Here is a 23,567-nt window from a genome sequence, read left to right on the forward strand (position 1 = left end):
TTTAAAATGGGTGTGACAGGATTCCACTGATGACCCACTGCATCCTGGTAACTAATGGAGTTTCCAGGTTGCCTTCAAGAGCAGCCCCATGTGGAGTATACTGCAGTAGTTTAGCCTAATGCAGTTTAGCCTAATACATATTAAGACCATTGTACTGTTTGTACAGTCCAGTAATTTCTATGCCTCTAGACCTCAAACAAAATATATTCTTAGGGATCTCTCAAAATATATTATTGCCCCCATGGAGGCAATGATATCACCACATGATATCATTAAAGTTACACTCACGCATAAGAGGGGAAGGTTTATAGATTTCAACATGCCTTGCAGTCAAGTATACCTGTATTTAAATAGGTACTAATTAGTTAGGTTCTGTGTTCAGCATCCTATGTAATCTGTGGTTTGACACAAGCAGGTGAATGCAAAGCAAGCCACAAACATGAGATAATGCAGACACTTTTTCAAAAGGTGTTATTTAAATTATGCTGGTACATTGATTATTGCTGCAAAATTATGCTGGAACATTGATTATTGCTGCAAAATTATGCTGGAACATTGATTATTGCTGCAAAATACTGAAGTTCACATTCATTATGAACAAACAAGAAGTGACCATGTTTTCAAAACACTGGAGACATCTTGTATAAACCAGTTGGAAGGAAAGTGTCCTTCAAACTAGTCTGTGCACCATCCTTAAATTCAGATCATTAATCTGGCTTCAGCAGGACTAGAAGGAGCAAACTTTAATGTTGACACAATAAAACACACAAGGAAGAAGCCCAGGAGGCCCCAGCATAAACCCCTCTTCCTTATTCCCTGGGTCTGCCACAGACACACCGAAACCAAAGGGACAAGATGACTAGCCAGTCTCAGGGAATCCAGCAACTTTTGCAGGCAGAGAAACGTGCCAAGGACAAACTTGAAGAAGCCAAAAAGAGTAAGTTGCAGACTGGGTTGGGTGAATTTCTTTCTTTTTCACTGAATACTCATTAGAACAGCAGTCATTCCTAGGAAACCCTGCGCTGTTTCATCTTCACACAAGCTCTCATCTCCTGCTGCTGCCTCTTTCTTCCTCTCTTTCGGCTTGTGTCTTGGGAGCTGCTTGCAGCTGTGCATTTACCCACAATCGATTATTAAATGTTTTGCTTAGGAAATCCCAATTACATGAAACAAGGTTTTGGTTCTCTTCTTTTATGCATCATGTCACTTTTCATCTGGTATAGAGTAAGAGGCACATGATTCAGGGGCAGAGGAATAAGAGAATGATCCTAATCCACATCTGTAGGAGTCTGTGGCACATCTGGATAGGTGCAAGAAGACCCACAGGCCTTGCTCGCCTATATAGCCAGGCCTACACTCTGCTGTGCAGGCAAAAATCCCAAAATCACAGCAAAGCAGACTAAGCTGAATATATACTCTGGTGTGCATTACTGACATGATCTTACAATTTGGATGACTTGTGATACTCATGAAGAATGGCTAACATTGAAAAGACTATTTACATTTATTTCTTCTGACTCTGGAAAACAAACTTGCACGCAGTACGTCATCAGGCATCTTGAAGGTTAATTGGATTTACACTGTCTCATGTAAATCCTATGCACAGAGTCTCCCACAAACACTTTAACGAAAGGGCAGTGCCATAGACATTCCCATCCTTTTTGTGCACATAATACCCACCCCCCATACAGTACACAGGTGGAAGGCAATGGGTCTCGGTGGCAGAAAAGATAATTTGAATACAGAAGATTCCAGGTGCAGTCCCTGACATCTCCAGTTTTAAAAAATCTCAGATGGAAGATGTGTTAGAGAAGATCCTTCTCAGCACTGTAGAACTACTACCAATCGGAGTAGACAATGTAGATCTTGATGGACAAATATTCTGCTTTCATTTAATGTGGTTTTATATTCCATGAGCGGCTTGGAAATGTGAACTCAATCAAGGGATCACTGACTTGGAGCAAACAGACTTTTCCCAAGATGTTTAGCCATTGTTATTTAATTCACTGCTAACTAATATGATTTTAAAAAATGTGTTAGAAGGGTACATCCTGGGAATAAGTAGTATGCAAGAACATAGCGAAATTTGAATTCCCTAAAGCTACTTTGGGGGATAAAATTCAAATAATATCATCAGATCCTCAGCATGCATAAATATTTTCAAGTACATGAAAAGCTGAAATGCAACCCCACCCATACAATCAGACCTTAATTTTCAGCTATCTAATTTTGAAATCCAGATGTTCAGTTTCAAACATTTGCATTTAAATGCATAAGCATTTTTAAATAGGAAGAGCATTATTTCCTCTCCTTTCTTCCCTGCTTCCCAATTTGATTCAAGCTGCCATTTGGTATAAACTTTTGTCACAGTTTAGTTTAACAGAGAACATGGGGAATTTTAAAATCAATTTTAGCACCTCCTTCTTCTAATACCAGATTTCCATTCTACCCTTTCACATGACAGTCAGCACAGCATAGTGACTGGAATGTTGGACTAAGAAGACCTGAGAGAACCAGGTCCAAACTTTTGTTTTGCCATAAAAGCTCTCTGGGTGACTTTGGAGTTCTCACTCTCTCTCTCTGGGCGTTTTTGCACTGACCTTAATCAGAAGCGACGCCCCTCTTCACCACGCAGGATCGGCGCAGATTTCGCACTAATTGCCGCGGAGCACCCGAAAGAGCCGGAAAGTCCCGCGGCTTTTGCGGCGCAAACGGAAACCGCCAAAAACCAGTTTCCATTTGTGCCGCAAAAGCCGCGGGACTTTCCGGCTCTTCTGGGTGCTCCGCGGCAATTAGTGCGAAATCCGTGCCGATCCTGCGCGGTGAAGAGGGGCATCGCTGCTGATTAAGGTCAGTGCGAAAACACCCTCTGTCTCTCTCTCTCTGCCTAATCTACCTTTCAGAGCTATTATTGTGAGGATGAGATAGAAGAATGGAGAATAATGTGTTAAGCTATTTAGGTTCTCCATTGGGGAGGAAAGCAAAATAAAAAAATAAAATAAGCATGTGTGCCATGGTAACAGAACTGTAAACAGGTTCTAGGAGAGTCTGGTTGGCCTGAGGTCAACTAATAAATTATGTGACTGGTGAGGGATTTGAAACCAGGTCTCCTTGCTGCTAATCTAATACTCAGATGGCTACAATGTACCAACTCTCTACCTATAGCTGTGTAATTTGCATAGTTCACTCCCACAGTGACATTTCTCTGTGTCCTTTCTTAGCAAAGCTAGGGGACTGAGTTGTTAATTAGTCATCTGCAGTTCCATGACATAAACTTAAGCCTACCTGAGAAAGGACTAGTTCCAAGGCAGTCTGTACCGGTCAGCAGCTGCTTAGCCTGCTCTGTGTTCAGCCATCAGCAGGATTCAGTTATAAAGAAAAACAATGAGCCGGCTCTCCCTGTACCAAGGCAGTCTGTCCTGACACATCCTGTTGAAAACAGGACCTGTGTTGCCACTGGAAAAATTTGTTGTATAATCCAAATTCCAATAGGTGTGTTTCTGGGTATTTTTTGTTTGTTTGTTTTTTGCATGCTTTCCAGTTACTGCTCATTTGTTCTGAGGGTATGAAGGAAACGGGATTTCCTCCAATAGGCCCTATCAACAATGAAGCCCCTTCAGCCTTTGGAACTGTAAAGGAAGACTGCAATGAGTACTAATTGCTTAAAGCCCTGGGTTTCTAATGGCGGATGGGGACAGGGGCAGAAGTAGAAACATGCACCCTGACTAAGGTTGCTATTTTTTTCTACCACTACTCAGTTTCTTAAGGGGTGGGGGTTTGGCACCAAAGGTGGGGGTTAAACAACTGCAGATAGGCAAATAACAAGCCTAACCCTGATCTAAGCAGAAGAACATCAGTGGCAGTATTTCCATTTTCTTTTGCAGGTTAGAGTTTTGGTTTTTGAGGACAGAGTAAGAGAGAAAGAGAAAAACAGACAGATTTGGGATAGCCAGAAGCAAAAAGAGAACTCCTTCACCTTGTAGACAGGGTCAACTACTGGGTCTTTCCTACCTGATCACTGCACAGCCAGAAAGGAAGCAATGATTGGTTACGAAGGACCCACAGAATCACCAGTAGATTGTCTGGTTATATACGAAGAGTCCCTTGGACAGGGCCAATTGCATTAGATTCCCACTCCATCTGCATCCTATCTATCAGGAGAATGGACAGTCACTAGGCTCAAAAAACATATAATTAGTCCTGCATATGTGGATTTAGTATTTACATATTCCCTAGCAGACAAGGCATCACAATTCAGAAAAGCAATTCCTGGACACTGACAGGACAATTTAACCTATCTCTGGCTGGCCCTAAGCCATGACAATAATGGGGGGATGATGGAAGTAAGGGAAGAAGTCTCTGGGCTACTCACAAAGATTTCCCCTCCCAATAAAGAAAAAAAAAATTCTACTGCATCTGGGGTTGGGGGGGAGGACTGGAAAGAAACTTTGTTGTTACCATATATTAATAAAGAACAAGTATCATCTGGTCTTTGGCCTACTCACCTTCACCTACTGCCAAATTCTGACTATAAGGCACCGAAATCTGTATCCCTGCCACCACCTCTGATATGATGAGATCCACACATCTGGCATGAATTAGGTTTTCTGTATCCCAAATCTCAATGTCAGCTGTGTCCTTGAATGACCGAACAAGAGGCCCTTGTTTGTGCCGCTTAGTCCAGAAAGACAAGAGGTTAATGTTATCCAAGCCAATTCATTAATTTTGCCTTGACTTGAATAAAACAGCAGGTTTCCATCTAGATTGTGTTGTGGGATGCAATCAGGTGTAACACAGCTGAACTTATATATATAGATATATTGACAGTGGCTGAATCCATCCACAACACTGCAATACCGGTGCCAATTTACTCACAGGGTTCAAATTCAAAGAAATGAAAAACAGCAGATCATTGGTGTGAGTAGACCAGTGGCACTGTGGGAAACTTCAGGGGCTGCCATGTTACAATGACATCCAGAACTTGGTAATGCATATTGTGCATCAAGCACACCTTGCTTGATTTTGCTGGGTTGAAACGGAAGTAATGTCAAAAGATTGGTATGGCAGCAATTCTGCATTGATTTAGTTGTTAAAATACATAAAAAACAGCACTTCTTATTTATCTTATTGAGGCCCTAACTGATCAGCAGAGGCTAAGACCTGAATTAGAAGTGATGCTACTACACATAAATCATTTTCCTATGTGAATGTTCCAGGCAGCTGATGTCATACACAATAGACAAGCCAGTAGCATGTTTGCCTGAGCTACAGATTGCTGTTATTCTAATCCTGCACACATCAGAAGTGCCTCTTAAACATGATGGCAGCTATGTGAACCACCACTATGCACACTACATCTAAAGAACATTTTTTTTAAAAAAAAAAAAAAGGCCTAGGCAAAGATGTGCAATCCTTCCCTCCAGGTTTTACTAGCCGTATCAAAATTGCTTTGGGCTTCCATTGAAATTCCTGAGATTTCACCTCTGAAAGAATCTTGGTCTTTATTTTGAATTTTACTTTAGGGCAAATCAAATTGCTTAGGAATCTGCAGACCTTTCCTGAGATGTTTTGCTAGCTTTTAAAAGTGTTTTTGTTTCATTTTTAAAAAACTGCTCTGATATTTTCCGAGAAGCTACCCATAAATTTGCTACTCATTAGGGTTGCCAAGTCCAATTCAAGAAATATCTGGGGACTTTGGGGGTGGAGCCAGGAGACTTTGGGGGTGGAGCCAGGAGACATTAGGAGTGGAGCCAAGATCAAGGCTGTGACAAGCATAATTAAACACCTGGGGATTGGCAACCCAATCAGCAGTAGCACCTCCACGCTCAGGTGTACCGGCTTTGGGTGGGCCATTCGAGACCCTGAACTCTTCCTATGTGGTTTTTTGCACGCGTCACCCTCTGGGGCACTGGAGAAGCGCAGCAACATGCACGATCCCCATTCGCCCTCTGGCATTCCCACGCCTCCCTCTCTCTCTCTCTCCTTTTGCAACCGGGGGGGCGAGATCCAGCCCCACTGCCCCTTCCCTACTGGACGGGGGGGGTCTCTCTTACCTGCTGTCTCCTCCCAGCTCGCTCGCCTTCACCCCCCGCCCCGCATCAGCCGCCCCGCTGCCTGCAGCCATTGTCCGCTTCTCCCTCAGCTGTCCCCCGTGTGGGAATGAAGACGACTCACAGAAGCCCGGGTCCTGCCGCGGGGCATGGCGGGAAGCATAGCTCCCCGTCCGGAGCTCAGCCCCACAAGCCAATGGGAGGCGAGTGGCCCAGAGAACTACAAGGCTGGAAAGTTCTGCCGCACTAGGCACGCTGGGAGTTGTAGTTCTTTCTAAAGGTGAGGAGAGGTATTGCAGAGCGGGGAAGGGAAGGAAAGGAAAGGAAACGGAAAGGCTCGAGGCTGTTGCAAAAGGGGCGCCAGGCAGGGGCGGGTTGTTCTTTGCAAGGCCTCCCTGGCACTTTTTTTTTTGCCATTGCAATTTGCAAAAGGCCTCCCCGCCTCCAAATGCCCCAAGAGCGAGTTGCACAAAATGGCGCCATTTCCCCCGCGCTTCTGAATTTTTGGAGAGCGGGGGAGGAGGCTTCAAATTCCGGGATTTCCCGCCAGGGCGGGGGGGTTGGGAAGCCTACTACTCATCATTAATTTCATTTAAGCAAAATGTTGGTATCAATTTTAAGTCTAAATCAGGTTGTTGGCTTGACATGTTCCAAAGGCCTTGTTTTTAATTTAGACTTATGAGTGATAAGAAAAGAGGTGCGGGAGTTTATTAGCACAACTCATTTGCATGGCTCATTTGCATATGCCATATACCTCTGACATCACTGGAAGGTGTACTAAATTATATCAGCTCAGCATCTACCATAACATGCTTCTTGAATTATAATTATCATAATGAAACCTTACTCCCATCATACTTTTAAAATTACTTTCTCCTATGTGGCCACAGTGGTATGATGAAGATTTCCATCTGTTTGCTTTATATGTTTTGATTATTTTTCCATTTTTTGTGGGGGGAAATATTAGAAAGTTTGTCAAACTTTTGTTAGAGTTCAGCAAAATTCTCACAGGGGGTTTCAACAATGGAGCCCTGAAGCAAGTATTGGGGGGGGGGGGCAAGAAAGAAAGAGCGCAATAAAATTTAGAGGTTCTGGAGCTCTGTTCCTGTGAGCTCCTGCCTGAAATGAGGCCTGGTCTAATTCAGTGAAAAACAACTTCACTTGTTCCATGTGTTCTCACACACACACACTGGCACCAGCTCCCTATTGTCTGCATTAGGTAGTGGTTGACATGAATGTGGTTACCTCACTTTGCTCTTCAAAACAATAAACAACAATCTCAAAGGAAGAACAAATTCTACCCTCCACACTGGCCTGTCATTAGCTTCAAGTTAACACCTTTGCTCCATTTATTTCTCTTTAAAATATAGCCAGATCCTAACATACATGCCTCAGAATGCTTCCTAATTTCTAGTGTATCTTCCCAAATATTTTTGGACAATTTTTTTTTTACAAAATCAGATCCCCCTGGCATTAGGTATATTGCAAAATAATAAGAATAAGAATAAGCACTAGAAATTAGATTCCTTTTAGGAGTTTTAGTCATCTTGTACCCAAACTTCTCTTTTTGTCATATAAATGACTGAACTTGCACAAACACCTGAAAATTGGGTAAGATGTTGAGATTTGATAGACAGCCTGAACCTGAATCTAAATACTGTACTGTAGGCCATCCTGAAGCATTTTCAGTGAATCAGCCGACTTTGAGGGCAGTGGCTGCCGAAGGCTTCAGAGCAGTCACCAAACTCGTTTCAGCTCAGTCATATTCAATAAACATTAACATGCACTTCAGGCTCTTTGCAGGGGGGAAAATAAGGCTCTAAAATAGTTTTTTGCCCATCTGTACATAATCCAAAAGATCACTGTAACATATAGAATCTGGCAAGTGCAATTAAGTAACATGGAGGAGAGAGGGACATACATCCCAAAAGATGAAATGATACTCAATAAACCCACATGGTTCCTCGCCAGATTGTTTCTTCTGTAGAGAGGCTTTGTATAATCACATTTGATCTCTCTTTGAATCCCACAATAAGCAAAGTCAGCAAGACAAGCAGTCCATAAATCGAAGTGAGGCCTTAAAAGGTATTCAGTGTGTTTTGCTGTTCCTTAAATCTGCTCACAGAGATCGCAGGTAGTGACTTGGGACTGAACTACCCACTGAGCAGATAATTTACTGCCAGATCAGTCAGTTCTATCCAGGGCTGTCTCGAGCTACAGATCCACCGAAAAGACTGGTTTTCCCAAGCTTTTCGTTCATTGCTGTGCCATGCCCAGAGGAGTCACATGGCTGTGTGTCACATCCAATACAGTTTTGCATGTGTGGGGCAAACACAGTCAATGCAATGTGGCACAGCAAACAAGAGGGAAGTGAAAGGCGGAAAGGGGAGAAAGATTGCCTCAAGTCTGAAATAAAAGCATTCACAAAATGTGGCTATGTTAGGGATCTGAGTCTGATCTGTTGTACTTTGGCTCCATCCCACTGAATTCAGCTAGCGACTCCTGAGTTACACCAGAAGAACAGAAACAGAAATCAGGACCTATCATATCTTGTGAGATACTTATAAATGAAGAACAGTAACTGCGTATTCTGTGCAAGATGATTTCAGTGAGATGAGCTCAGTAACGTGAGCGCTGTAACATGCCTCCTCTGGGGGCATACTGGATTTCTAGAAGCAGACACACGAAAATTTGCAGGGGTGGGGGAGAGTTGTTATCCACATTAAGATTTTTTTTGCTCTTCAGATGGCTAAATGAATTGAGAGTGCTTTGCATCAGAGCTCAGGTAAATAAGGACATTTTTAATCAGGCAGGAATCTGAAGAATCCAGCAGATTAATTCATTTTTGAGGGGGGAGGGGAAATTATTTTGGAACTACCTGATCTTGTGAAAGCATGATAGATTCCAGACATAATGGAATCATGGCTTACCAAAATTTCGTGCCATCAAACATTTTACCTGGAATGTACTGGGATGGTTACACTTAAGCTAATGGAGGAAAGCTAATGGAAGAAAGAGAAGGAACAAGACTTCAATATTTTGGGATTCTGTGAGATCTTAGCATGGTGTGGCACTTAATGCAACCCATTTTAATAGTATTATTGTTATTGTTTTATTTTCCTCCAATAGCTTATGTGCTTACTCAGGCATGACTCTGAGACCTGTAAGTCTCTCTGCAAGGTATGTCAGTCAAGATCCTGGAATCTCCTGCAGGACACAGTTTGGGGCATTATATTTAATAGGAATGATGGCACAAATCCTCTCTCCAACTTTTTGTTTTTGGAAAACTTACATAGTGGATATTAAGAAAGGTGCAATATGAACTGGGTACACATGGGCAGCTTGGGTCCACAGCCTTCTGGCTCAGGAAAAAGCCAGCATAGTTAAAGGTGCCCCAAGGTGGTCAGACAATGCGTGCCCCTTTGCTGGAAAAGAGACAGGCTGTGCATACCCCAAAGGAGTAGTCACACAGCTTGTGCGCTTGGGAGGTGCTTCCCTGGTGCTCCCCGGCCATTCAGACAGCCAGGAAAGGCAATAGGGAAGCACCTCAGAGATTTTTGGAGTGGCATAGAGACACTGGAAGATGAGGTAAGGGTGATTGCCAGTCAGGGCCCAGATGTGTGCATTTGAATGCACCATTTTAATCCGGCTGTGAAGGGTGGCTATGCCAGCCCAAATTGGTTGTCTGAATTCAGCTATAGTTATAATCCCAAAGCTAGGGTTTATCAATTACTGGTTTATTCTCAATTTTGTTTTACTAAGTGTGAAATTTATTGCAGTAGCTGGAAGGGTCAGAGTTATAATGCAAATGCAGCCGATATTTGAATGTCCTGAGCCACACCCTTGTGAGCATAAAATTCTGGCCACATTCTAGGCATAAAGCCGCAAATGGGACACAAAATGGAACGCCCAAGATCTTCCGTAAGAAGCCAGATTGTACCTGCTCAACTGCCTTATTTATTGAGTCAATCCAGATGAGGGCACCATATAATAATTGGGGGCCTGTTTTCAGATTGAACACTTTCAAAACAGCTGAATGCACTAGGCTGTGGCCTGGCACCCCTCCTTGTGGGAATGTATTGGTTCCCTCTTTCAGAGGAAAAAAAAAGCAGAAGTGCATTTACGTTTGCTTTAGAGTTGTTAATTATTGTTCTGCATTGTTGGGTCCATGTTGCAGTGGCTTGGAAATACAAACCTAGGTATTTGTAGTGTTTAACTTGCTTCATCTCGTGGTCACCCAGTCTCCAAGTAAATTGTTTCCTGGAGTTGGAGAAAACTAGGATTTTGGATTTCTCATAATTTAACTCTAGTTGTGTAGTTTTACAGTATTCTCAACATGTTCAGTAACCAAAGCAATCCCACATGAGAGCATCATCTGCATAAAGCAAAACTGGGACCTTAGTGGAGCCTAGTTTGGGACAGTGGCCATCTACTTGAGACAAGAAAACCTCCCTCTAATCTGGAGAAAATGGGGGGATAGGGATGTGCACTGGCGTCGTGCTGGTCTGCTGACATCACTTCTGGTGAAAACCAGACTTTGTGTTATAGGATGCTCTAGGATTTGTAACATTTCTACAGTTTGACCACCGAGTTCTTGAAAAAGTCTAGGGCATCCCAGGATGTCACTTCCAGTTTGGCCAGTAAGTGAAGTCATTGTGCTGGTGTGACAGCGACAGACCAGCCCCAACTCTTATATGTTCCTAGGGGTTGCTGGCTGTGGCCTGGCACCCCTACTTGCGGTGATTACTATAGCCACTAGCAGTGAATCCCACAATTTAATTACTCATTGAGCAAATAAGTGTTTCCTTTTATCTGTCCTAAACCCATAGCATACCAATTTCACTGGATGCCTGAAGACAATACTATACCTCTGCACAAGAGTATTACAATATGATAGAGTTTTTACCCAAGTGCTAGAGCATCCCCCATGCAATGTGCCCGGCACAATGATGTCACTTCCAGGTGACATCGTTGCATCAGGCACAGTGTGTGATGATGAAACTCTTTGGGGGCAGGGATCTCCCGGTGGCCCGCTCTATGCCGATGGGTTGGTGGGCTCCAAACCGGGGGAAACCCTACCCGCAGCAGAAACTTATCAGCCCTATCTGACTTTGAGGTATGTTTTCTAACCAGGCCTCAGCTAGTGTAATTGTAAATATTTCCCAGTCATCTCAAAAAGATTTGACTCTCTGCATTATCCCTTTAACTTCCTTCTGACCTAGTCCCCTCAGTTTTAAAAGTGATCTGTTTTGAAATCAAAAGTAATTGTTTTCGAAAAACTTTCAGTTGACATAAATGCTGAACTTGATAGCCCTGTGGTCAGTGTTTCCAAATGGTACAACAATATCTACATCTTACAACAGGACTCAAGCCCTGGTCAGCATCAAGTCTAAAGTTGCTTTCATCTAGCCAGTTCCATAACCAACTGCTCCACTACAGAGTCATTTAGGATATATGAAAACCTTGGTTTGGTGGCATGATTAGAGCACACTTCCCCAGTCCATGTGAGAATGGTTGAAGTCATTCTTCATCTCGACTTCTGCCTCATAATTTTGATTGGATTTAGTACATCCCCACTTTTAAGTAACTATTAGGGCCTGGTATCTCCACTGACAGTGATTCTGTGGGAGAGGTTATTGCATTGACACTTTGCAGCTTATTTGATGCTATGCAATCTTTGTATACAGAGCAACACCACTCAAACATGTCCCTCATTGTTTGTCTACAGATTCATATCCATGGGTAACAGTGCCCCATTCTGCCAGATTTCTGAAGTAACCACTATACATAAATTGCCATTTAGCACCAAGCACTCCAGCTTCCATTTCAGAGGATCTAGCATTAGCATACACACCCCATATCTTGTTTTTCTTTCTAAGAATCCCCACTTCTCTTAGCCTTTGGGTTTCCTCACATGACCCTCCTTTATTGCTTCACTGTCATTCTCAAGTTCTAGCTCACTCCTACCAAGACTTTTCCTGGAGTTTTTCACACCATTCCTTTGGGATGAATCACCCTGAGCTAGAGGCTCTGCAGCTCCTGTTGGCTTTCATCCAGGAGTTAGTTTAAAAGCTGCTCTGCCACATTTTTGATGTTAAGTCCCGGCACCCTGCTTCTCTTTCAGTTAAAGTGAAGCCCATCTCTTTTGTACAAGTCCAGCTTGTCCCAGAATTCTCACTTTGAAATCCTAGCCTTTAATTTTATGTCTAGCCACTGAAAGCTGTCCTCCAGGACTACAGGACTGCATTTTGCTTTATCACTGGTACTAGCATACACCATGACCATTTACTCCTCCCCTGGACTGGCTATCAGTGTATCTGGGTAGTGTATGATGTCCACAATTTTTCCACCAAGTAAGCAAGTCACCATGAGGTTCTCAAGGACTGGGACAGAATTATATCTGTTATAAAGGGCTGAACAAGATCAATTAGATTTGAGATTAAATAATTATTTGGCAAGATATTCTGTACTGAATAAGGCAAGACAACCACCTATTTCATTGTCCTCCATTTGATTTATCTTTGTTGCATTTTCTAGAAATGTCTATTGGTGGTCTTTGTCTTTTGATAGTTATTGGTAGCAATTATGCTGTCTTGAATTGCAGTCATGGAACTTTCAGTTTGTGCCATGCATGCGCTTGTGACTGTTTATATTCTTCACTGACCAATTTTACATCCACATTTCTTCTGTTAAGGATTTCAGGACATTCCTCAAGATTAATTTGCACATTCATTACAGAATTCAGCTGGAAGATTAGTATACACATATGTATCAGAGATATCAAAACTGAAAAACCATTTCAGGACAATTGATCATCTAGTTCTCCAAACTGACTTAAAAGTTTCTGACTCTTACACATACATGTGCTTATCTTCTACCTTTTTTACAAAGTGGATTGTCTAATTGTTCCAGGTTCAGATGGGAAGAAAAAACAACCCAATCCTAGGAAAGGGCCCTGGTACCTGGCCACCCCTCAAAGAAAGGAAGAAGATGTAGTCTGCCTGCCCTGCCCCTGCGAAGCCTCACTGTCCCAAAGTGGGGAGGGAGGAAGAGGCAGTCTTCTTACCCAATTGGGTGGGTGCTACCTCTTCCAACTTGTGTAGGGTTTGGTCATTACCAATGATGCCTCCCTTTTCTTCTGCAGCATTTGGGTGGCACTGCTCCTTCCCTCACTTGGGACTTCAGTGCTGCAGCCTCCCTTGCCTTGTGCAGAGCTATTGCAAGTCAGTCACAGGTCTCCTGCTACTGGGCTGGCCTTTTGCAGGTTGAGGAGAAGGCCATTGGTCCACTGGGACAAGCCCCAGTAACCATAATGGCCAATCCACCACAAATGGTTCAACAGAGGCATTTGCATGGTACATTCTTATGCATATCAAACTCATTTAAATCATCATCAGATTACTTGATTACAATTCTGCCCATATTCTTGAGTGTGAGGTTAGTTTTCAATATTTCCAGGATTCTCATCTACAGAGATAGTGATAAAAGACTTTTAAACTTGATGAGGTTGATTGTTCATACATTTGTTTTTGCAAATTGTTTTATATTGCCTTTCATCCACATTTCAAAGCTGCTTCCCTTGTCCCACAGCAGACCCCTTTTTGCCCCTTTCTTGATCTTGGGAATCCACTGATTCTCCTTCCCCAACTAATTATATAGGCTTCAACAGGAGGAAGTGGGAAAGTCCCACTCTGTGAAGTCTGTGGATGGTTGCAAAGCTGCCTGTGTTCCGTTCTCTTTGCCAACTTTATAAAATTGAAAAAAGATTTGCATTTGCAGGGTTGGGGAAATTCCTGCTCATATGGCAGTCCTCCAGTTTCACCCTCATAGGGTTCCTGCATCACCCAGAGCAGAATTTCAGGGAGCATTTGGAGCTGCTGGGGAAGGGTTGAGTGGGAAACACACATATATGCAATTTTGAAAGGACCCATTGTTAGGGCTTCAGCGATAGCTCATGGTTTGTTCTAAGGTTAATCACCAAAGTTCATATTTTGTGTATAACATGGTTGTTGCTGCTGTTAGGTTGATAATTATTTCCAGTATTATCAACTGTACATGTGATATAGAGAAGGTGATAAATTTTAGGAACTGAGGAAAAGAAGGATCGAAGGATATTGCTATTTTTAAAAAACATTTCAACCATAATTCTGGATTTAATCCTTTCCAGAAACTTTCCAGTTTGGTGTGTCTTTGATCATTTCCTGACTTTTTCTTTTCCAGTCTCTATATCCTTGGTAATATCATATGTAGTAGGTAGCGTAGGAACTCATGTAGCACTTTCATTTAGAATCACAATCTGGACTAGATCATCATCCAGTAGGTTTCAGTTTCAAATTCTTGTCTTGGCAGCTTCTGTAATGGCATTTGTTGCCTCTTTCTCCAGATTACTGTAATGTTGTTGTTTTGTATGTGGACTCAAGTGAAGCCTTTGGGTGTGCCTGTCGGGCTCATTGGAGCCATACCACTACAAATGAGCTTGGAGACTTGGGAAAAAAGGGCTGCAGGATCCAAATCCCTGCAGCCCTAGACCAATCACAAGCCCCCACTGGTTTGAATGACCCAATGATGTGCTAGCACAGGAATCCAGAGATGTATATAAATTGGGCCGGTAGGCCCCATCCCCAGTCTTTTAATGTAGCCCTATCCTATATCATGTCTATTAAAGAGCTTGTTATCACTCAACTGGTTACTCCTTCATGCATTGAACCCACCATATTATAGTTGTGTTGGTGCTCTTAGGTAATTTTAGACTTTGAATTTAACAATCTTACGGACACTCCCTTTAGATTGTACAGTATACTTGAAATGCAAAACTACAGCCTGTTTTGGGAGTCCCTTTGCTGTGATCAATGTACACAGCACCAATATAGTAAAACGCAGTTCCTTGCTCTGAAAACCTAACAATCTAAATTCTGATACAGGGAAAGGTAAAGCATAGATAACAAAGGAGGTAAATATGAGTAAGTGCAGTTTACCTGTATGTAAGCATCATTTTAGCTACACATACTAATATACATCTTTTAAAATGTTTCGCAAATACTAACTAAGCAGGCCGTAGTTGTCCTAGTGAGAAAGGAAGCCAAGGCTGAGAGAACATGGCTTTTCTAGGCTCCCTGGTGAGTGTGCAGCTAGGGACATTTGAACTGGGGATTTCCCAGCTCACATACTTTCTATAATCTATAATCTGCTATAATCTATAATCTTTCTATAATCTGCTTCTACATGTTCCAGCCACAATGCAAGCAAGTCAGTCAGAACAGGTCAGTCCTCCCTGAGAGCCAGCATGGTGTAGTGGTTAAGAGTGGTGGATTCTCATCTGGAGAACTGGGTTTGATTCACCACTTCTCCACATGAAGCCAGCTGGGTGACCTTGGGTCAGTCACAGTTCTATCAGAACACTCTCAGCTGCACCTACCTTACAAAGTGCCTGTTGTGAGGAGAAAAGGGGAAGGTGATTGTAAGCCACTTTGACACTCCTTAAGCTAGAGAAAAGTGGGACATAAAAACCAACTCCTCTTCTCCTCTGCATGCCCCTAAAAGCAGTCTTACTAGAGTGCCAAAAGGATTTACTGACATCATGAATTGTGGGTCCACATTCTTCTTAATGCCAGATGTGACTCCATGTTAAAGTACATTCCATTTTTTTCTCCAGGTTGTCTGCTGTTACGGCCACATGCCTTGCTTTGTAACCGTTTCCCCCACCCACCCCCAGTCAAGGACCTTATCCATACAGAGAGCTGCCATACAAAGAACGGGGTTGTTTATTAGGTCTTCCAAGCCCCAACATACTACAGCAAAGTGCACATGCTTTAGAATGACTCCCCCTCCCCACACTGAAGCAAATATGCTCACTACTTGGACAGAGAGTTCACTGCACCATTCTGAGAACCCTGCAGCCTATAAGCTTAAATTTTAAAATACCCGTAATTTATTTAAAGATTTTAAACTCAGGTAGGATTACAATCTGAATGTGGCACTCCAACCACATGTAATGGGAGCATGTGCTACGCGCAATCCTTTCTATACATGTGGTTGTCATTTTGTATGAAGGGGCAATGTGCATATTTTTAAAGCACACAAAGCTCTGGTATATGCTAACATGTTCCCCCTAACATTTCAGATTCCTTTTACACATTCCAAAGTGTTATACCCTTTTCATGCAAAATGGTGGTTGTGTATATTGGGAGGATCACACTTAGTGCATGCTCCCATTTTGCACAGTAGGAGTGCCAAAACTGAACAACTGAAAAGGGCTACAAAATAATACATTTCATTATGTATTATGCTGGCACATACCAGGGTTTTTGCAGGATTTAGGGTGAGGGCTTCATGTTTATTGCTCCCTAAAGGGTCACTGAACATAGTCGTTTTCCTGTTGTTGTTTGTTGTTATTTTTTAAAGCCTTGACTTTACCTCCACTTTCATGTCTACAAGATATTAATGCTGGAAATCTGCTTTGATGTTCTTACCCACCTTTGCATTTAGCAAATGTTAGGAAAAAGGAGGGGGGGGGGGATTCCAATAAAAAATAAATATTGCAACTCAGTTAGTGGCTGAGCTATATCTTTGTAGTGCCTTGGAAATCTGCCAGCATTAAATAGAATCCAGTTGGTGGGAACTGAAGGGTTCCTGGCAACAAATCAATACAGCAAATCTTGCAGAATAATGTCTTTTCTCATCAACGACAACTAAAAGCTGTTCTCTGGCTGTTGCCATTAAAAATGGGGGGGGGGGGAGTAAGTATTTGATTATTTAAAACCAAAAGCATGATAGGGAGTCATCAGTGGTTGCACCAAAGCAGGTTCTTTGACAATGCCTGGTTCTGTTTGGTTAGAGAGCCTGCAAATCATGACTTGTTGATGAGAGCCAGTAAATATGATGGGACTGATTATGGAGTCAGCACAATAATCAAAATACCCAGTAAAATCAATAGGCGTTTCCTCCTTGTAGCCAGGACAGGAGGGACAGAGGAAGAGAACAGACTGTGTGACAATGGGGGCAACTGTGCTTGTGTTTAGAAGTGTATGTGCTTTGGGGGAAATGCAGACACCTTTCAAAAAGAAGAATATTAAAAAAAAAACTTTTAACAAAATAAGAAATAAGACGTTAAAGTTTAACTGTTCTAAAAATATACTGATTCAGAGATTTGATCTAATTTTAAGGCTGAGGCACACAACATATACACATGATGTGGGTGGAAGAGTAAATATCAGGATGGATGGCTGGATGGATGGATGGATGGATGGATGGATGGATGGATGGATGGATGGATGGACGGACGGACAGACAGACAGATAGATGATGGATGGATCATAGTGCATGCGCAGCTCATATGCAGGTACTCTGTTGTGCAATCCATCTACCCCATTTGCACCTGAGGAATCAAGAGGACCAGCTGTGTACTGTACAGATGCATGGGCACTGTGTTGTATTAGGGTGTCCAGCTCACCTGTGGTCCTGTACATAAGACTGTATTCTGGCAAGAAGCTGGTTGCCAAGTTCTCAAAGGCCAGTAACCTTTAGGGTTGAAATAAGAATTTTTAAATGAATGATCTCATCTGTTTGATTCTTCCAGTATCTGCCTTTCACCCTGGATCCACTTATAACTATCATATTTGGCTCTCATCATAATGCCCATGTCACTAAATTTTGATTTTCTCAATTGTTTTTCAGGAAAGGGAAAGAGGCTAAAGCAAGCCAAAGAAGAAGCCATAGCAGAGATAGACCATTACAGATTACACAGAGAGAAGGATTTCCGACAAAAGCAAACCAATGTAAGGAAGACTATAGCTAACTGGTTTATATACTTACTTATTTAATAGTTGTCTCATCCTGGTTTAGAAATGAGCATGGACACCATACATATTAGGCAAAATGTGGTTCAGTTGCTTAATGCATACATTGTTGTGTCCACATGCCTGTTTTTCATTATTTTGTACTTTCCAAGGACTGACACACATAGCCAAGGGCTCTCTGCATGGGTGAGGTGTGGACACATCTCCTCACCCTGATCCATCTACTAATATAACCTGGAAGCTCTGTTTGTGGGCAACAGAAATAGCTCTTTCATTAGCTTTATTAAAGTAGGGTTTAATTTGCTTGATCTTTTGTTCCCTTCATGAGTAGTCCTACACACTGTTGCTATAAACGGTTAAATGGGGTTGTAAAGATTTAAAATTAATATTCTGTCTCTTCTACAAACTTCTTGATCTGGTTTACTACATTTACCCATAAAATAAAACAATTGAAATTAAAACAATGAATTAGTTCAAACTATCCTGAAAAGCAACACATCAGTTGACCTAGAAAACCCATAGTACAGTTTCAGGAACAACATAAAATCACCATGAAAGTAGGCTGGAATAAATGTAAAACACGGAAGAATCACAAAAGACCTTAAACTACCCAACTAAAAGACATGCTAAACCTCAAAGGGAAAGCCTGGGAAAACTAGATATTTTGAACTGGTACCTAATATCAACAAATTAGGCATGTGAGGGGATTAGGCACATTTAGGTGGATGAAAGTCCTGTCTCTATCGCCCCCATGGGCTGAGGCATAAAGATCGGGATTTGAGATTAAGATTTTAACTAAAAATTCATGCTGAAAGTTCAAATCCTTTTCCTTGCAAAAGATCAGAGATACCATTAGGGTTGTCAATTTCAGGTTGGAACATTTCTGGAGATTTGGGGATGGAGCCTGTGGGCAGTAGGGCATGGGGAGAGAGAACACAACAAGGTATAATGTCATAGCGTCCACCCTCCAAACCAGCCATTTTTTCTGGGGGAACTGGCCTCCATGGTGTGGAAATCCATTGGCATTCAAAGAGATCTCCAGGCCCCACCTGGAGATTGGCAACCCTAGATGCCACATACATCTCTGTGAATACATTTGGCAGAATCACATGTCCTATTTAATATTCATGATCAGACTGTGAGCCAATCAATTATATGTACATATTATATTGGGCAACTTGAACAGCTGTCAAACAAATTTCCAGCTGCCTGTTGGTCAGAAGCTGATTTGCAGCTGATTGTAGGAGTCACTGGAAATTGGGTTCTAATTGACTACCCCCCTTCAGAAATAGCGACCCTGTGGCGCAGAGTGGTAAAGCCACAGTACTGCAGTGCTGTGGTCTGAACTCTCGCTCACGACCTGAGTTCGATTCCGGCGGAAGCTGGATTCAGGTAGCCGGCCCAAGTTGACTCAGCCTTCCATCCTTCCAAGGTTGGTAAAATGAGTACCCAGCTTGCTGGGGGAAAAGTGTAGATGACTGGGGAAGGCGATGGCAAACCACCCTGTAAAAAGTCTGCTGTGAAAACACTGTGAAAGCAACGTCACCCCAGAGTCGGAAACGACTGGTGCTTGCACAGGGGACCTTTCCTTTCCTTTTCCTTCAGAAATACAACTACACAGTGAAACTGGAGAAGGGAGAGGGAAAAGAGAACACTTCTCTCCAAGCTGGAAGCAACAGAAGCAATGCTTTAGTTGCAAAAGCAAGAGATTCTTTCTCCTTCCTCCAACTTCCAAGCTATGGGGAAAGAAGCAATGCTTTGATCTTCCAATTTTAAAAAATGAAAATAGAAAGAGATCACTTCTCTCCTGTTCTCTGCAACCCAAATTTGGGATAGGGAGCAGAAGAGAAGAGAAATCAGATGGGGAGTAGAGAAATCATTTGGGCTATTAGCCACAAGGTATAGATGGAACTCTCTGTCTGGGACAGTGATACTCTGTATTCTTGGTGCTTGGGAGAGCAACAGTGGGAGGACTTCTAGTGTCCTGGCCTCACTAGTGGACCTCTGATGGCATCTGGTTTTTTGGCCACTGTGTGATAGTGTTGGACTGGATGGACCATTGGCCTGATCCAACATGGCTTCTCTTATGTTTCTGATCCTCCCCCTTCCCCTTCCCCATTCTCTGGAAGGCAGCAGAGTTTCTAGGATAGGAGACAAATAGAACCTGACTTCCAACTGACCTTGGAGTTCTTCTCCCCTCCCTCTTCAAAAAAAAAAGTTGCATGGTACAGAGCAAAATTTCCTCAGTGGGAGATCAGGTCAGGTTCTGATAGCTGCAAGCAGCATGTTTGTGTAAACAGGCATTAACAGGTTGTGAACAGTGGAACCATCCATTGTTTCATTGGCTGCTTGATTACCACTGACAAACAGGCAGTGAGCCCAAGTGGCAGGTGTCCAAGCATTCCTCCAAAAGGTCAGTGGGGGTCACTGTGTTGAAAACATTTTCATAATTCATATGAAATATTTTAAAAGAATATAACCACAAGTGGCCCTGGACTTGTCCTAGTTGCAGACACTCAGTCTTGTTCAGGGGTCATTTTGTAGAAAAATAGGTGGTAGAGCTCATCCAGGGATTGTTATGCAGCTGCACATACTATTGAATGGACATGGAGGTGGAACTCTCAGAAAGGTTCAGGAGCTGTGCTCCTGTGAGCTCCCACTGAATCTGAGGCCTGGTCTTGTAACAAATGTTCCCACTATAGGCTTCCTAAATCCCCCGATTTGGAGCCTCCTCCCCCCCGCTCAGCAAAAATCCAGAAAGCGGGGAAAATGGCGGCCTTTCCCACGCAGCCTAGATCCCAGCAGCTTCTCCTCTCCCCTTCCCACCGATCCCTGATGCGTCTCCTCCTACCTTCCCTTCTCACCTCGGATCGCAGCAGCTTCTCCTTGCCCCTCCCCTTTCCACCCAGCTCCATCGCAGCAGCCGGAGCTTTCCCAGGCTGCTTCCTGCCCCGCCCCAAAGGACCATGTGCCTTTGCACCTCTGGAGGTGGTGAAAGGCTTCAACTTTCTGTGTCTGTGTCTTTGTTGCTGTGAAGAAGCTGGCTGGTGAGTAGAGAGGCCAATCCCCTACATCATATTTGTGAGAAGGGGGGGGGGGTGTGGAGGAGAGGGAAACGTCTTCATTATTCCCTATGTGGAATATTTCTCATAGGGTATAATGGGGAATTGATCTGGAGGTTTCGGGGGCTCTGGGGGAGCTATTTTTTGAGATAGAGGCACCAAATTTTCTGTATAGTAGCTAGTGCCTCTCCCCAAAATACCCTCCAAGTTTCAAAACGATTGGACCAAGGGGTCCAGTTCTATGAGCCCCAAAAGAAGGTGCCCCTATCCTTCATTATTTCCTATGGAAGAAAGACATTTAAAAAGGTGTGCTGTCCCTTTAAATGTGATGACCAGAACTCCCTTGGAGTTCAATTATGCTTGTCACACCCTTGTTCCTGGCTCCTCCCCCAAAGTCTCCTGGCTCCACCCCCAAAGTCTCCTGGCTCCACCCCCAAAGCCCCCAGATATTTTTTGAATTGGACTTGGCAACCCTATCCCACTAGGTGGGGCTGAACATTTGTATGATCTATTCCACTAGTTTAATGGAGTCTGAGGAGAGATTTGTGATGTGGATTTCCCTTATTGAGTCAGGGCAGTTTGTGTTGTTGAATGGATCATTCTGTTTGCGATAAGGTAGAGAAGCGAAATACGCAGTTCTTTAATTTGAGTACACTTTAGAAACGTGCACACACTCTGAGAACATTGGTTTGGGAAAACCTTTTGAGAGAAGCAAACAAACAATGGATACTTTATTGTGGGGAGCCACAAATTTTGGCAAGGCTTATTAGCCATCTTTTTTGATTTTATCAGCTCTCCTACCCTGCACATCCTCTGACATGAATGCAGACCTGTGAAGAGGAGGAGTCAGCCCTTCATGCTGAGCTTCAGAGAAAGAAAGAGATCCATCTCTTCATACCAGGCACTGGGAAAGGAAGGGTTGTTGGAATGGTTTATGCTTCTTCTCCAAAACATGGTGCAAAATGAGAGAAATTGCTCTTCTCCTCCCCTGAGAACTCTCCATATGCAGAGATCTCTGGGGAGAGGTTTATTTCATTTTGTGCCAGGCTTCAGAGAAGGCAGAAGCAGCACAAGTTCCTCTTGTGGCTTTTGCTGCTCCAAAGCCATCATGAAATGAGAGGACCAACTGCCTTCCCTCCCTCAACTCCAGTGCATGCAAAGACAGGGGAAGACAGTGGGTGTGTCTACCAACAGGACCCCTTCCCCATCTCCAAGTCATCTGCAATTTGTAGCCAATTCAGTGGAAAGGAGGGGAGGTTTGGCAGGGTCAAGAGCGGCATGGGTGCCACTGGTATCATGTGACCAGATTCTTCACAGAGATGATCACACTGACATATACCCTGTTTTTTTCAAGTCATGCAAATTTCTACTTCAGACACACCTTGATACTTCTAATCCTACACAATGAATATTACTGTTGCAAATAATTACATGGGCTCATGTGCTTGGCATGTATCCATTTGTTTGCAAAATTAAGATGACTGATATCCATGCAAAACACTATTGTAGTATATTAGGAAACATTAAGTTTTGAATCATTATATTGTTTTCCATAATGTTGATTTTTTTTTCCAATTTAATCTTGAATAAATTGAAGAACAGGCTGTTAAAACTTCCTGACAATCTGATACTTTACTCACATGCACTGAACTCTGAAATGGCATCTTTGTGCAACAACCACAGTAAAGAGCATTTAAACTTGCATAAATAAGATTTCAGGTTTCTGTTTCACTAACAAGCTGTTTTGTTTGCCTTGCAGATAATGGGCTCTCAGGGTAACCTATCAACAAAAATAGATGAAGAAACTGCAACAAAAATCCAGGATCTCACTAGTAACTACCATAAGAACATGGAAAGCATGATAGGACATCTTTTGAACAAGGTGTATGACATCAATCCAGAAATCCACCCAAATTATATATATACTATTTAAACCATTTTGTGGAAATGTTTCAGAAAGCACACTGATGGCTTTGCCATTAGACAGGGTGATGTGGTTTACCTCAACTGGCGGTTTATAAAGTACCATTAAAGGACAGAATAAAGTCAGTCATTATATTTTTAGCACAAGCAAGAATTGGGTAGCTATTTGAATATTCCAAATCTAGGATCAAAATTGTCTTGTGCTCTTTTTTGTGCAGAAGATATAATTTCCCTGATATTTGTCATTTTCTACATTTTTACTCTGTATGTTAGAAACTGCAAGCCAAAAAAGCACGTAGGTTTGTGATGTGACTCGTTCTCTCAAGGTTTCACGCAAGCATTTGGTGGAATGGATTTCCTCCTCTTCCCCACCCGCCCCCTTTTTTTCCTGATAACAAGGATTTGCAGTGCCATCCTGAGCAGATTTACACCTTTCTAGGACCACAAAAGTTAACGATCTTAGAATGGTATAACTCTGTTTAGGATTGCATTGTTTGTCGCTTAAATATGGGCAATGGTGGAATAAGGAATTGTTTGACACCAGCAGCTTTTCAGTGGGTGTCTTTTTCTTCTTTACTTATGTTCTCTACTACTTTAAAAAAATGTTCTGTATGACTTGGCCTGTCACAGGAAATCTGTTTGTTGCAATATGTGAAGCGTTTAAAATAACATAGTATTTTTTTAAATACATATACAGAGAGAGTTAAAATTATAGCACTTGTCCAACATATAGAGAT

The 23,567-nt window shown here is 42.6% G+C and overlaps 1 protein-coding gene across 1 annotated transcript; it reads left to right on the top strand.

Moving 5' to 3' along the window:
- Positions 1–806: 806 nt before the first annotated feature.
- On the top strand, positions 807–23,445 carry ATP6V1G3 (ATPase H+ transporting V1 subunit G3). Its single transcript, XM_060233347.1, has 3 exons — positions 807–937; positions 17,724–17,824; positions 22,667–23,445. The coding sequence occupies exons 1-3, from the start codon at positions 856–858 to the stop codon at positions 22,838–22,840; spliced, it is 357 nt and encodes a 118-aa protein (XP_060089330.1). The 5' UTR covers positions 807–855; the 3' UTR covers positions 22,841–23,445.
- Positions 23,446–23,567: the final 122 nt, after the last annotated feature.

Source organism: Heteronotia binoei, chromosome 2 (assembly GCF_032191835.1).
Source record: "Heteronotia binoei isolate CCM8104 ecotype False Entrance Well chromosome 2, APGP_CSIRO_Hbin_v1, whole genome shotgun sequence".
Classification (NCBI taxonomy): domain Eukaryota; kingdom Metazoa; phylum Chordata; class Lepidosauria; order Squamata; family Gekkonidae; genus Heteronotia; species Heteronotia binoei.